Here is a 16,371-nt window from a genome sequence, read left to right as displayed (position 1 = left end):
AATCTTGAAGACTAATAGTGTTAGTTTGTACTTTATTATGAAATAGGGCCCAGATATACCTTATTATGATAAAATAAATTTGAACCGGAATCCTTGGAGTTAGTAGTACAGTGCCTTATCACTGAGCCACCCACTGTTATATTCACCGTATATACTTAAGTAAATATGAATACGGAGGCCTGAAAATCAACTTCCTCTCTATATATGTTGTAAGGTGTTTTTTCCTTCTATTGTATTATTCTCAATTAAGAACACATTGCAGTCTCGCAGCTTCGTTTTGTAAGGACTCATTTGCCAAAGATTCTAGGACGTAAATAATAAAATAAATATCATTACACAAACTGATATTTGTCTATGGGAATAGGAAACATAAATAACAAAACAATGAAAGTATTTTATTGGAATTTTAGTACAATCTAATTTTCTATTAATACTCTATAATAAGCTATAAAAATTATCTATCTACTTCAAACCTTAACAAGAAACATACTTTATTTAATTATTATTTTATTTCAGCCTTTCGCGACATCAGGGCAGTGACTGAGTAGGTAAACTGTAAAATCTGAAAAAACAAATAAATAAACAAAGAATAAAATTTATAATAAGGAATGCCAAACAATAAAATTAAATATCTCCTAATTTAGTAAAGATATTTATTGTACTATTACTTAATTTGGTTTTTCAAAGTGCAATGAAAATGTATTTTTAAAATTTAATCTTATACTAAAGTTTTTTTTCTTTTCCTCTGCATAGTATCTATATGCAAAGTAGTTTATTTGAAAATTGTACATACTCCATGCCGAACCACAACTTCCCTATTTATACAATGCGGCGTTAACATTGAAACATGTTATTACTATAATATTAGGAATATTAACATGAAAGAACAAAAAACAAACATAAATAAAAAATAAAAAATCGAATGCATCTTGTAACAAGAAATACTCTTAAACTCCAGGAATGAAGAAAAGAAAAAGTGAATTACTCTCAGAAGTTGAATTACACTCGGAAATTAATCATAAAGAAAAACCTATTATGTTTTGATAGTTAAATTATAGGTTTTTTTTTTAATCTACCAAACAGTACTGATTTTAAGAGTTTTTTAAATCAAAGAATTAAAATTGAAAAATGGGTTTGTCTAGTTAAGGAATTTCATGATCTACGTTGTGTGAAATTATTTAAGATTTTGAAAGTAAATAAGTGAGCTGACTCACAGACATAATCGTTTCCACGTTGACAGGATACATCCTTAGTGCAGTGAGGGTCACCCCTTTCCTAGCCCTCATCATCATCATCTGCGCGGTCTTCCTGAACTTGATGTCTGCCTTGTACCAGTCACTGCTGTAGATGGCGAACTGTAGGTCAGAGCTCTGTCTGCGAAACATGAGTTAACATTTATTTATGAAAGATTATCCCAAGGAGATTATTAGTTGGCAGTATTGATATAAAATTAAGCCCTACGACCTTTTAGAAAAAATCAATAGAACCTTTTAATAATAGGGTATAGCAACATAAAAATTTAAAATAATCTTAATATTATTGTCAGTAAATTCAGAAACCAAATCATATAGTACAAGAGCCAGGAAGAATAAAAGGCAGCTATTTCACCCCAATTTTTTATTACTGTAATAAAAACTAAGTATAATTACTAGTCAAAACTGATGAGTGTGCCAAGCATAGGTAGGGGAATAAAAAATTGCGGCTGTTTCAAAACCTTAAATAACGGAGCTCGATATCTTTAAAATTACAAACAATAATAGAAACCCTAAGAGGATAATATTTAAAGAAGAGTAAATTTACTGAAATATCAGCCCTAATAGAGCTATTTACGTTCAATAGTTCTCGATATATATCTTTTTTTAAAAATCATGTACTTAAAGATCAGTAATTAGTGTATAATAATTGACTATAAAGAAGTATACGACCTTTACCTTCGCAGGAAAAGTAGTTTTCATGATATTTGCTAAAATAAATTGATTTATAGTTGTTCCGACAAATATTCATGAGCCAAACTTATATTTATATGCAAATATCTTAAAAAATTTTACCTCTACGAAAATATATCTCATAATCTACTTTATAGTAAGTTAAATTTACTTTATTTTGAGTTCTTGCAGACATATGCACGTCTTATAGTTCTAGACATATATTTTTTCAAAAATCAAATATTTTATCCAAAAAACTAGAAAATAACGTTTTGTGAGTTTATTTTGTCAAATATCATAAAACCTACTACTCATACAATGATAAAGGTTAAAAACTATTTTATGATAAATTTAACCAGCTTTAATTTAAGTGCTGTACGTCTTATGGTTTCTGGAATACAGTTTTTCATAAATCAAACTTATTGTCTGAACTACTATAAATCAATTTATTTTAGCAAATGTCATGAAACCTACAGTTCCTTCGAAGGTAAGGGTCATAAAGTACATAAACTAGCTTTAATTTGAGTGCTAATAGACATCTGTACGTCACATAGTTCCTGAGATATAGATTTCTCAAAATAGACTAACTAATTTTTCAGTACAGTTTTATGAAATGTTGCATTTTAAAAGTATATATCTCGAGAACTATCGGACGTAAATAGATCTATTATGGCTCATATTTTAACAAATTTACTCTTCTTTAAATAATTTTCTCTTAGATTTTCTGCTGTCGGTAGTTTTAAAGATATAGAGCTCTGAATGAATTTTTTTTTTGTCCTTTTGAAACAGCCACCATTTTTTATTCCACCTACCTATACTTGGCAGACTCATATCAAATTTCATTTAAAAATTGAGGTGATATAACACTGGCTCTTTTACTAATATATGTTTTAATAATGTAGGTACAGAATTAATTTATAATTTTAGTTTTAAAATCAATGTTTTGTAATTTTTTTACCAGTTTGATATGTGACATAAACAAACAATACTGATTTAGCGATTCACAATTGTTTAGCTGTTTTTAAATCATCAAGTTTTTTTGTGTTTAAAGAATTTCCATTATTTTTTTTTCAAATCAACCATGGAATATTTTATAGAACTTTTTTTTTAATATTTATTTATTGCTATTTACAACTGTACATTATAATACATTTAGTAAATCTGATCTAAGTTAAATTGGAGCGTTACAGGCGTGTAGAGAAACTACCCATTGGTAGCACTCTAATGACATTTTACATTAGCTGGGCTCGTGGCCATCTTCTTTTCAGGCGCCTCGGAGGATTGTCAGGAATGGAAGAGGATGCAGGATTAGAAACTAGGGGGTTTGAGTGGTTAGAGATTTTATAGAACTGGAGGGTAAAATCATTTTGTTTTTAACTACTTCAAGTAGTCTTTCAGAATAAATATGACTTCTAATAAACTAATAATTTGTGCCATGTATTATACCCACATCGAAGTGATCTTCACAAAATTATAATCTATTATATAGACTCGTTCATATTTTTGATCTTTTCCAGCCAGATTTAACCAAATTTAAAACCATAAAAAAACCATTAATACCATTATTAAATAAGCAACATAAGATTCTTTACAAAATACCATATTATTGCTCCTCCTTGGTTATACGTTTAGTTATGTTTTAGTATTAGGTACCGCCTTGATAGATTTGTATTATCTTAAAGTAGATTTTCAATAATTATATTATTTCAATATCTCGAGACAAGGTAATTATTTATTAAATAAATCAAAATTAGTATCCTTTTTTGTCTCAACACTTTTTATTTCAGCAGTCCAACGTTTCGGCCATTTTAGCCTTCTTCAAGGACATCTAAATATTTAACAGCTTATATTATATATTCATTTTTAACACTTATAACAACAACATTATTCACCAATAATATAACATACCTAGATAGTAGATTTTCAATATATTTTGAGAATAAAACCCAAATTATTTTGATCCTATACTCTCAACATATTTTATTACCTCTTTGACGTTTCAGCCTTTATTCCATTATCACGGAGGCAATCATATCATCGATTTGTCATATTCACTAAAATAGTTTATTACTATGTAGTGTAGTTGCTCAAATCAATAATAAAAATATATACTTTTAACGCATTAATATTAATTGTAAAGCACTTTTTTTTTTTTACACAATTAAACTGAATCTCACTATCAACAAAACCTACTTATAACAGTTTTGAACTTTTAATCAGGCAACAAACCTACATTGTAATAAACTAGTTTATGTGAGAAACTAATATATTTGAACTGGGATATATGATGACAATTTTCAAGATAGTCTTCAAAGTAAAATTGCAGGATTAATTTCTCTAAAATTCCTAACCTATTAAAGGTCGGTGTCGTTGATAGTAGTCAGTTCAATTGCGCCAAGAATAAAAGTATTATAAAAATAATATTATTGCATTCAAATACATTTTAATGCTATGGGATTTTAAAACTATAGTTGGCTGAGGTAGTGAAATGAAAAAATTTCTTTTTTCGCGATCAGATTACCCTTATACAACCAAAACGTCTGATCCAAACAACTTGAAAAAATGCATAAATATATTTTTTTTATAATCGAACTCTATTTATAGACATAACAATCTGCGACACCGTTGTGGGCAATAGGTAATAGTGATAAATGATCACATTCTTACTAAAATAAAATAAGAATGAAAAAAGTACATAAAAATAAATAAAATCTCTCAGAAGGATAAAGAAAATGAATACAATCAAACTATGTGCATGAAAAAATAAATAAATAAAATAAAAGAATCTCTAGGCACATTTACACTCTTAAATACAATATTTACACAATCGACCTGAGGATCCCTGACCCCACTCTATTCCTCACGTGTGAGGGGTAGAGCAGAGCTCAAGAGATCCCAGCGCATCCCTCTCACCACATCACTGGTACACAAATATTTAGTGTTCAATATAAAAATATGTTGTTTTTTTTAGCATATGACTATTACCTAATCAGAGTAGGAATAATTACTATCTAAATTTTTGTAAAAATTCATATAATTGTAATTAGTTGTGTAAATCATAAATTATTTTGTGACATACTGGAAATATAAACGGACTACCCATATTTCTATATACCATTTCCATAAACCCATATTTCCACATACCATTTCCATAAACCCATATTTCCACATACTATTTCCATAAACCCATATTTCCATATACCATTTCCATAAACCCATATTTCCATATACTATTTCCATAAACCCATATTTCCTTATACCATTTCCATAAACCCATATTTCTGGACTACCTAGAAATATAAACGAATCTAAGCAATAGATTATATTTTTGTGAAGATCACTTGGATGTAAGTATAATAAATACAAGGCACAGTAAATTGTAAGTTTTATAAACTATTTTGAGTTAAGATGTGATGAACACATGTCAAAAACTGGAATTGGAAATATTTGATGATCAATAAATTTCCCCTTACTATATTTTTCATATTATAGTAAAAATATAATAACACATTTATTTAAAAACAAATTTGATCCTTTTTTCTCAACTTTATTCTTTTCAAAACCTTCCAACGTTTCGACCCTCAGGTCCTTTTCAAGGATACCTTTATTTTGTTGTCATTTTCTCTTTTAAAATTCTTAAAAATGCCGGATAATTGCCTTTGTCCCATCTCTAACTTCTTCTATATAACTATTTCTTAAATTTAAAACTTGTACTACCACTTCTTTTTTTTCTTTCATTTACATTAGCAAACTTTAAACAGAACCTACCTTCAAGTTTTGTTTTGGTTGTTGGTTTTGAGAAGAATAAAGTTGAGAAAAAAAGGATCAAATTTGTTTTTAAATAAACTAAACCACTCTCAAACAAGAATATATTAATAAAAATTAATATAATAACACATATTACTAAAAAAAAAAAAAAAGTATAAAATTTATTTATGCATCGTATTGTTAAATATTTATGTTCTTATTTACTTGCCACAAATATTAACTTTGGATAAGTGATACGATTCTTAATATTACCTTTATCAATATATCAATTACATTTTTTTATAAAATATATATTTTTTTATGTAGCGAAGGTTAAATCTAATTGGCATGACTTACCGCCTTCTCAATGGATGAAGACCCGAAGCAGAACATAGAGACTTCAATCCCTTGATAGACCAAAAACAGCAAAGACCTAAATATGAACAAGGGGCTTCTTGTACCTCCCTGATAACAACATTTATAATTAATTTAATGTACTTATTTATAAATAAATTTAGTTATTAAAATTAAAAATTACTTACAAACAAAAATTGAAAAACTGCAATAATCAATACGAAAATTCCCATTCCTAGTATGATAGTTACTAGGGGGTTATAAATGCTTCTAAGTTCATTAGCGTAACTGAAAATAAATTAAAAAAGAAAAATTATTAATTCATATCAAATCAACCAATGATTTGTACATCGTGTATATCCTGGATCCATGGATATAAACATACACGAAATATACCTATCAATATATTCAGTAAGGATACTTAAGAAAAAGTAACAGAATCCTGAAGATATCAAACGGACCCCGAAATAATTAGGAAGAATTAATTAAAATAAAGACATTAAAAATAATTTAAGAAATATTATTATAATCTTCTTCTATGGAATTATATCTTTTTTAATTTATTAGAAGCCCAATTATTAAACCGGCAGGAGTGTTCTACTTTTTGTCCCCTAAGAGGTGTCCCGTGAGCATTTATCTCACGGTAAAGGATTTGGACTAAAATTACTTTATATGTAATTTGAAATTGAAATTGCAAATTTTAGGTCTTCCATTAGGGGCTGAAGAATCCAGATTTCGTAAAAGATTTAAGATCTTGACTCGTCTCATGATTTTTTTTTTTTTTTAAATAATTTATTTATTGTTATTTACAACTGTATACACATATATACAACAAGTAAATTTGCTGTAGGTGACATAGTAACATGATAAAAACATGTGGAGAATCTACCCACTGATAGAACTCCAATAACATTTCTAGAGGAGAAGATCTCGAGGCCATCTTCGTTTCAGACGCCCAGGAGGATTATTAGGTAATGAAGGAGAAGCCAGGTTAGAAACAAGTGAATTTGGGTGGTTGAGAAGTTTATTATGGAAGGAACGGTATCTAGTTCTGGCCAAATCGGCAACATATGGAATATTGAGGTCCTGATGGATGACTTGATTTGTGACAAAGTAAGGAGCATTAAGGATTTCACGAAGGATTTTGGACTGTAAGGATTGGATTCTGGAGGAATTTGATGGTTTAGTGGAGCCCCAAAGCTCAACTCCGTATGTCCAGCTCATGATTTAAAATAAAAAATGCAGGAGGTGTCTAAGTGAGCAAAATGCTCAGATGAGAAAAAAAGATGTCACGTTAGGAATGTACTGGTGAGAAAAATGCTCAGTTAGTAGCGAGGAGGCCAGAGCAAAACCGAATTGAGTATATGCGGTAAAAGAGAGAGTAACATAAAAAAGTGGCAATAACAACTTCAAAGGGTTAACAGAAGATAGACAAAAGTATAAACAAAACAGATGAAATACTAGAAAAATTCACAATTGTACCAACATGCTCGAAAACTTGGAAAAAACTCTTTTCTTTCTATGGGTGCCGGGTTAGGTGGGTATCGCTAGAAATGAACTGGCGGACATTGCAGCTAAACAAGCACTTGCTCTTCCAGGTCAGGGCGCGGCCATTCTGATACCACAAGAAATAAGTCTTCCGATGAAAAATGAAATACGATCTAGTTGGCAAGCCATGTGGGATGAAAGCCCACCAAGCAAATTAAAAACGATTAAACCATGGACCACATATTGCCAGATTGAGAATAGGTCATACAAGTTTAACTCATAAATATCTGATCAGTAAGCAGCCACCGCCAAAATGTCAATACTGCAACAGTGTATTATTGATCAGTCACATATTTGAGAAATGTCATTCTATTCTGCGAACTTGAATAGATTGGGAGTGGAGCCGAGTGTATTGGATGCTCTGAATGATGACCAGAAGAACGTGGAAATGGTTTTAGTTTTCATAAAAGGAAATGGCCTTTTGAATAAGATTTAAACCAGAAAATCTGTTATACGTAATAAAAAATACCAAAAGAAGTAATTGTTTAAATTTTCTTTCGTAATTATTTAAAGAGAAAAATAAAGTGAAATAGAATTATAAATATAAATGAAATAGAATTATAAAGCACAAAAACATGGGCGTTGATGACCTCAGACAACAACAACAACAACCAGAAAATATTAACGTTTATTTCCCAACATGAGCAAAATGCTCAAGGCTACACCTCTCCCGGGTGAAGGAATAACTGAGATGCATTTCTAAATAACTGGAAATATATATTCTTTAATAAAAACAAATAATAACAATCCATATTAAACCAACCATTGATAGTCACTGCCACATGCATGGAAATTAATGAGTATGGGAGTTTATCCAGAAGTGGGATGGCATGCATGCATCGCATATCTTATTTGTTGTTTAAGTTATTATTTTATTATTTTAGATATTTTAATATTCGTTATATAGGGGAATTTGTTGATCAAATGAAATAGGGGTTGTGAAATAGAAGGGGAAAAAAAAGAAGGAATAAATCGAAAAACTTGTAGTTTATTTGTAGACTGGTATTAATTGTAAAAATAAAACTGTGGAAGAAAAAAAATTGTTCTATCTATTATATTATATCATCTAAAAATATGTAACTTATATTTGTCCAGTCACGGATTGATCAGTATGCTGTGTAATATAGCAACCCGATGTATTTGGGCAGCATGAATGAATAAATTTCTTTCTCTCTTCATTTTCATTTTATTTTTTTACTTATAAAGTTATTTGAAAACGGATATTCCTTACTTTAGATATACAGTTTTTGTGAGCAACCACTTTGTTTTAGATTTTTTTTTTATTTCTTAGCCCCATGGATGTGTATAGTTTGATATTAGGAAAAGGGAGATAGATTTGATGAAAATAATCTCTTTTACTGCATTTGAATAATTGTAAGAGGAGACTGAGGAAAGGAAACATGACTGATATAGATAGGAAAAACAGGCTTGTGTAGCTATCTGATCGTGGGCTCAGCAGTTGTCTTGTCAGTAATCAGTTAGTTGTCCTCAGTCGAGTCTGAGACTGTTCATGTGTGTTTACCACCTGTACCACCTCTGTGGGCGTCCTGTGTATGGTAATGTCCTGGAAAAATGGGTTAATATGGTGTTGGAGACGATCAAAGCATTTCATGTGCTTCTGCGAGACGAATCCTATTTCTGTCCAAGTGTTGTATGGATGTAGTCAGTTTTTGATCTTCGTAAAAAATAATGTGTCCCAATACGCCTCATGATACTACTCCGAAACACCTGGAGAGTATTCTTGGTTGTCTTAAACTCAGTATTTTTTATTCAAACAAATTCCACAAGAGAATGAATTTTACAACACTTACTGTCCCGTTAATAATGGGCTAACAGTGAAAAGAAAAATTGTAAACTTTTTTTTAACTTACTATATGATTAATTGTGAAATTGTTTTTTCCTCTATATATTTTTTATTGACGTTTCGGAGTCGTTTTCCTTTCTTCAGAATTGCATTATTTATAAAATACATAGTCCTAATTATTCATATAAATTTTATGTTTAATTTATATGGACAGTCACTTAACATTGGATCTTTCACACCTCATAATTAAGTAACGGTACACATAGTTTATAGTAAATTATAAATTACTAAATTTATAATCTTAAACACTTTCTTGAGACTGGTAAATTGTTTTTAAAAAATAATTTAATTAATATCCATTTTAGTCTCAAAACATTTTATATTTCTTATAAGTCCGACGTTTCGGCCAATCCGGCCATCCTCAGGGACAATCAACTTAATACAATTTTGGAATTATATAATTTAAAAACTCTACCTCCATGCAGGCTATTCTGCCCAGGTCAAAACAACAATTTCTAATTAGTTAATATTCACTTAAAACCAAAATTAAAATCATTTGTCACTATTCCTTAAAAACATTATCAATAAAGTTTGACCTGGGCAGAATAGCCTGCATGGAGTTAGAGTTTCTAAATTATATAATTCCAAAATTGTATTATGTATATTGTCCCTGAGGATGGCCGAAACGTCGGACTTATAAGAAAAACAAAAGGTTTTGAGACTAAAATAGATACTAATTACATTATTTATTTTTTAAAAAAATAAAAATAATAAATTACTTTAAAAAAAGAAAAGTGTTTAATTATATTTATAATTTAGTGTTACATTGTATTTATTGCATGTAACTTGCAGGAAATTAACCTGAAGACGAATAAGGACTCCGGAAATTTTTTTTTTATATACAAAAAAAGGAGAAATTAAATTTAAAGTTCAAACTGAAATTTTGGATCGTGCTTATCACTGAATATTTATATTATTCAATTTATCTTTTTTGATAAAGTGTATCAAACTAAATTAGTTGATTTGATATGGAGTAATCCTTGCTAGTGAGTAATTATGAAATACCTGATGAGCTTCTTGTGGTCTTTTATAATTTTATAAAGTTCTCTGTAGATTGGAGAGTTACTGTCATTTAATCTACTGTTGGGATCTTGACTGGCCACTATCTTCAATGTAGACAAGTGGAACCCAAGTACAGTAAACTGTGCATAAAGACACATCAGAAGTTGGTAGAAAAGGCTATCGTAGACTGCGAGGAGTATACCATCCCATATGATAAGCATCGTTTCGTAAACAAATATTGCTTCGTAATAAGGAGATCGGTCTATAGGAAGGGGATACCATCCGTGCATGATCTTCTGCCTTCCTCCCTTCACGGCCGCCATGTTGCCAGTATGATGCAGTATGTAGTCTACGGATATCCCTGGCTGCATCACGTAAAGTGCAACTATACTGGAATTTACAATAAATGCAGCCTTGCACAACATATTAGACGTTTTTGTAATCTTCATATAAATGCACTTGGCTCCATCGCGCTTATGTTCTGGCAAAGACAAAAAATCCTTTCTTATCAGATTGTACAATTTGCAGACGTTGTCGATACGGAACCAGAACACCAGAACTTTAGAGCATATTTGCAGCGCTGGTAAGGAATGCAAATTTAAAAATGTAGCTTTCTGAAGGTCCACTTCGATAATGAAATAACTGAGATACTGACTGAAGATGTACGGAATAGAGAGAAGCAGCGTTATAAATAATTTCAATTTGATTATTCCGTTTCTCTTCCCCGTCGTCCTGTATTCGTTGATGACACTCCACAAGCCGAAGAACTTGAGGTATCTTATACTTAGTCCATCAAGAACATCTGAGTCCGCGATTCCCTGTTGACTGCTCATGGCTCTCTGTTGGACTGGCCCCTCCGCAGGTTAATATAAACTGGAGTCGAGGTTGTACCCTCCCTTATTAATGTTCCAATTACCGTAGGTAGATGAGAATGGTAATAATTGACAATCAATGAGGTCCTTTTTATTAATTGGGGTTTAATTAATTGTCGGCTCATCCGAAGGAGATTCATATTAGAACAGATCGTCAATGAAAAAAAAGACATCTCTTCTATAACTATTTATTTTTTTTTTTATCAATTAGCAAACTTCTAAGATTGAATATACGTATATTTTTAACATTACTATAATATTATAGCTTGATTTATTATTTTTTTAAGTTGTAAACAGCTAAATTCTAAAAAACAAAATAAGTTTGAAAAAAGGAAAACTGATGTTCTCATTTGTAATCTAGTGAATAAAAAAAAAAATTATTTATTGAAATTTATAACTGTGTAAAAAATACAATAAGTAAATAACTAAGCGATAAATGTTTCAATGTTTCAAAAGACGTTAGAGTATGAACACACATGATAATCTTGGAAAGGAACCACCACCAATTATTGCTTCGAGTTATAAGAACTCCTGGTTTATTTCCAGACTCCTAGGAGGATTATAAGGGAATATTAAAGTTGAGAGGTTATGAACTGAAGGGTTTGGGTAGGTTAGGAATTTTGGAATGTAAGAAAGTACATCTATTTCAGGTTAAGAAAAAATTCGGCGAACATCTCATAAGAACTTTGATCCCGAAATCCTTAATCCAGTCCATTTTAAATATGTTGAAGCATAAATAAAAATGTCCTTTCCTTCTAAATTGTTTCATCCTTCAAAAATAATGAACATCATCCACCAAATACCTTCGAAGTCCCTGGCTAGAATAACTATCCTATTTTTACCTATATCTATAATGCTACTTTCAAAAAATAATTTATAACATGTTGTTTTTTCTCCTTCTAAGAGGTATTTTTGTTTTATATTGAAATTAATATTTCATATTAATATATTTATTTCATACATTTTTTGTCAAAGTTTCGTGTCTTTGGTGGCTTCATTATAAAGTAGGTGAAGAAATTGTGTTTAAATAAAATTAGTTTTAGTCTCAAAACAATTTATATTTATTTAAAAGTCCGACGTTTCAGCCAATTCGATCATCCTCAAGGTCAAACTTATACACAATTTTAGAAACCTTTACGCAGGCTATTCTGCCCAAGTCAATTATTTCAGTTCAAAATAGCCCTATTTTATCGATTCTTCACATTAAATTAAAACAGTTAAATTACACTATTATACTTGTGCTGATCAACGGAAAATATGCAGATGGATTGAGGAATAGAAATTCGGAGGTAATTCTAGAAGAGATTGACCAAATGACGAAGGATAGGGTGAAGGAGATAAATCTGTAACAATGCATACATGAATTAATTGATTGGAATCTATTGTTTAGTAAAGGCAGATTATTTTCTTTTTATCTTCTTAAAATAGAAAATAAATCAACGTAGGAAACAACTCTGTGAAGTTGCCCCCATCCTCTAAATTTTTGAAAACATTTTATACTCCGCCCCCCGCCCCACTAAAGAGTTCAATTTCTCAATTATTTCCAGAAATAGTTATGTTGCTAAAGAATACCATTCAAAGATACGCACGTCTAACATTACGTTTGGTACAACTATGACACCCTATAACTCTTTACTATATACTTCAGAACTTATTAAAATGAATAAAACTTCATGGTAATAAATTATCCAGGATAATTGTTAGAACTTAAACTAAAAAATTTTCTTAAATAGAGGTGGTAAAAATTAACATCCTTCGAGTTCTGATAGCCCCTTGTTGAGTTCACAACAATTTTAATAAACATTTCTTCTGTTTAGGATACTAAAAATATCTTTTAAAAACACCCCCGGCTTTTGTGAAACTTTGCCACCAATGGGCTATCTAATCATCTTTTGAAAAGAAATAATATCGCTCGGGTGCTTTCTAGGCATAGCACTAGATTTGGCCGGATTGCTTTTCATGTAGCTCAAATTATCCTCCAGTTATACCTATCAAATCGCTCTTCGAGTTTGCATTGGCTTTGAGTACTCCAATATCTATCCTGTCCAGGCAAGTTTTCCCTAAGGCATAGATAATGGAAGCAGAGGGCATGACCCAACCTTCTACACCCTCTTCACTGCTGACATTCCCATTACTCCCTGCAACATTTCTGGACGTTACAGCTATTTTAGCATCCCATCCTGATCCTGCAACAACCTTATCCAATCTCGAAACATACCTAACCCATATCGAACAATTGCAACCAATAATGAATACAAGTTAATGAATCGAAATACACCTGTGGGACTTTTACCCTACGTTGCAGTTCCTGTTCATTAGTTCTTATAAATAACATTCCTTACCTAGCTGAAACATAGTGCCATGTCTCACCTGGAACCAACATACGACTTAAAAGACAAGACCTTAACAGACGATTCTGCCAACTATACCGACTACTAAGCAGAACCTCTCATCTTCCAATAGATAATAAACTTCTGATTTGTAAGACTATCCTCAGACCATACAACCTTCAGACTTGAACTGTGGAGAACACCTTTGAACATCAAATGTATCCAATCTTTTTAATTCCAACTCTTTGGAATAATAATTATGTTTCCAACAGAATCCTACATCATTACCTTACTATGTCCTTAATCTTATCCCAAACAAATTTTTAAAATTCCATACAAACGTGTCTAATCATCCAAAACTCCTAGTTTGATCCTTATCCAGCCCCGGCCATTCCTACAACCTACCTCCAAGGTTGGAACCACGATCATTATCAAGTAAATTAGACAATAGGAGTTCCTGATTCTTCACATAGCAATCCCCTGAATCTAAATTCATGTACAGTGTGCTTTTGGCTTCAGTGCTTACTCACGTGACATACTCAGTTTACACTGACTCCGTTCCAATGAAGCGGTGAAAACGCAGCGCTGGAATCGCCCCTGATAGCGGTGGATCGAGTGGGCTCGGGGATCCTCAGGTTGAGAGTTTTAATATTGTAAGTAGAGTATGGGTGTGATCATTTTTTAAATATTATTATGACGTTCACGTAAGAATTTTTATTTTAACCTGTTTTATTTTTATTCTTTTATGTGGTAAAAATGGTGCAAAAAATAGTCAAAAAAACTATTTATTTGCCGAAGTTTCGCCCCACTTAACAGGGCTTCATCAGGGCTAAAAAACATACAAAATAACTAAAAATATGTATTACTATAAGATAATGTGATAGAAAAAAGTGAACTAATGAAGGTTAAATAAAACTGAAATATTCTCATCTTATTTCCTTAGTTTTCCGTCTCTTAATATTTATAATTTTTTGCATCAATATTTCTGTTTTTTTTATTCTTTAATAATCAATTTTACGTGTTATTAAGTGCCATGTTAACTTTAAATCTAATATCCTATGTTAATTCATTTTTATTTATACTTATTATTGCACATCTTATTTTTATTTTTTTTTTTTATATATAATTTTTTGAATTATATTTACATAATTGTTATTCTCACCACATTTTACTTCTCTGTATCTTATTATCTACATATTTTCAGTTGTTTTGTGCCTTTTTAGCCCTGATGAAGCCCTTCTATGTGGGGCGAAATTCATGGTTTCATTCTTTCATCTTTAGAAAAATACGGTCAAACATTTATATGTATATTTTTATTCTATTTTTCTTTGATTGATAATATATTTTATGTGGAACTATAATACAATCCTCTTAAAAATCGAATCACCAAAAGTTTTAATTTTTTTTTATAGCAATATGATCAGTTACATCATTTCTGACAACTATTTGTCAACAAACAAATTTTCTAATTTTTTTTCATTATTTATTTCTATTCCACCGTCAGCCTTTTTTTCCTTAAGCGAAGAGTAAGATTTGCTAAGAACATCAATAATATATAGTAATCCATAAAATAGTGGAGATTCGAATTCACCGACGTTGTCGTCAGAGATTGAGACGGTCTTCTTCAAACTATTTAAAGCTTATCCTCGATGTTAAGGACAATTTTAAAAATGGTCACCAATGGCATTCGTGATTTAAGGACCAATTTGTTATGAGTGTGTGTGAGTTCAATTATTTTGTAGGATCATATAAAAGTGAGTTTGTATGTGTCGGCAGTATGTAACGTAATCGGGCTCAAATCAGGAAGATTATTTAATCTTTAGTAAAGTTTTGGCTTAGGGACTTTTTAGTTTTCTTTCTTGCATTCGCGTAAGTGTGTGCAGTAGGTTGAAATCAGTCTTACGAGGCAAATGTTTATTTTTTGTTCAGACTTTAGTTTTAAACATTTCATGCATATAACAGTAGAAATCAATGATTTGAAGTTTTCATTGTCTTTGTGAATACTATTTAGTTTATATAATTAATATTAAATAAAATTATAAGATGAGATAATTGTTCAAAAGTTGGTAAAATATAGGAGAACTATTACTATCAGAATATCTTCCATTCTATTACTTTTCGCAACACCATCTAAATTTATTTGAATTAAAATTCACTTTTATCTCTAAAAATCTGAAACTAAGAGTGTACAATGCCATGATAAAGCCAGCTCCAATATACGGCTGCGAGACCTGCGCTCAAACAGGTACACTAGAAAGCGGAATCCAGAGATTAGATCGAAAAATACTTCGTACGATTACATGAGCGATCTATGATCAGAGCCTTAACACATGGAGGAGAAGAACTAACAGTGAACTGATTCCAGAGACTGCTCAGTCAATACCTCACGACATGAAGGCAAAGAGGTTAAAATGGGCGGGACATATGGCTCAAAGCAATCCATCAGGACGCCTCTACACAACAATGAACGCCAGTATAGTAGGCAAGAGACTACGTGGAAGGCCAAAAACCAGATGGATAAACAGGATCAACAAAGATGTGAAAGAGCTGGATGCAGCAAACTGGAAAGCAATAGCCCAAGATAGGCAGGCGTTTAGAAGGCAGGTGCGGGTGGCCAAAGATCTGTAGAGCCAACAGAAAAATCCCACTTTTATGTGTATTTTATGAAATAATAATGCAGACAATATACATGTATCACTTCATGTTCTATCTATATATCTTCTATATAT

The 16,371-nt window shown here is 31.0% G+C and overlaps 1 protein-coding gene across 1 annotated transcript; it reads right to left on the bottom strand.

Annotated features, from left to right (window-relative positions):
* Positions 1-444: 444 nt before the first annotated feature.
* On the bottom strand, positions 445-11,273 carry LOC106683578 (odorant receptor 24a-like). Its single transcript, XM_067048212.1, has 5 exons — positions 10,444-11,273; positions 6,215-6,314; positions 6,030-6,137; positions 1,215-1,370; positions 445-562 (listed from the first exon to the last, which is right to left on the bottom strand). The coding sequence occupies exons 1-5, from the start codon at positions 11,271-11,273 to the stop codon at positions 503-505; spliced, it is 1,254 nt and encodes a 417-aa protein (XP_066904313.1). The 3' UTR covers positions 445-502.
* Positions 11,274-16,371: the final 5,098 nt, after the last annotated feature.

Source organism: Halyomorpha halys, unplaced genomic scaffold (assembly GCF_000696795.3).
Source record: "Halyomorpha halys isolate HHAL.00 unplaced genomic scaffold, Hhal_1.1 Scaffold28.1, whole genome shotgun sequence".
NCBI lineage: Eukaryota > Metazoa > Arthropoda > Insecta > Hemiptera > Pentatomidae > Halyomorpha > Halyomorpha halys.
Note: the sequence above shows the minus strand (reverse complement) of the source record. Positions and strands in the feature narration are given on the sequence as shown.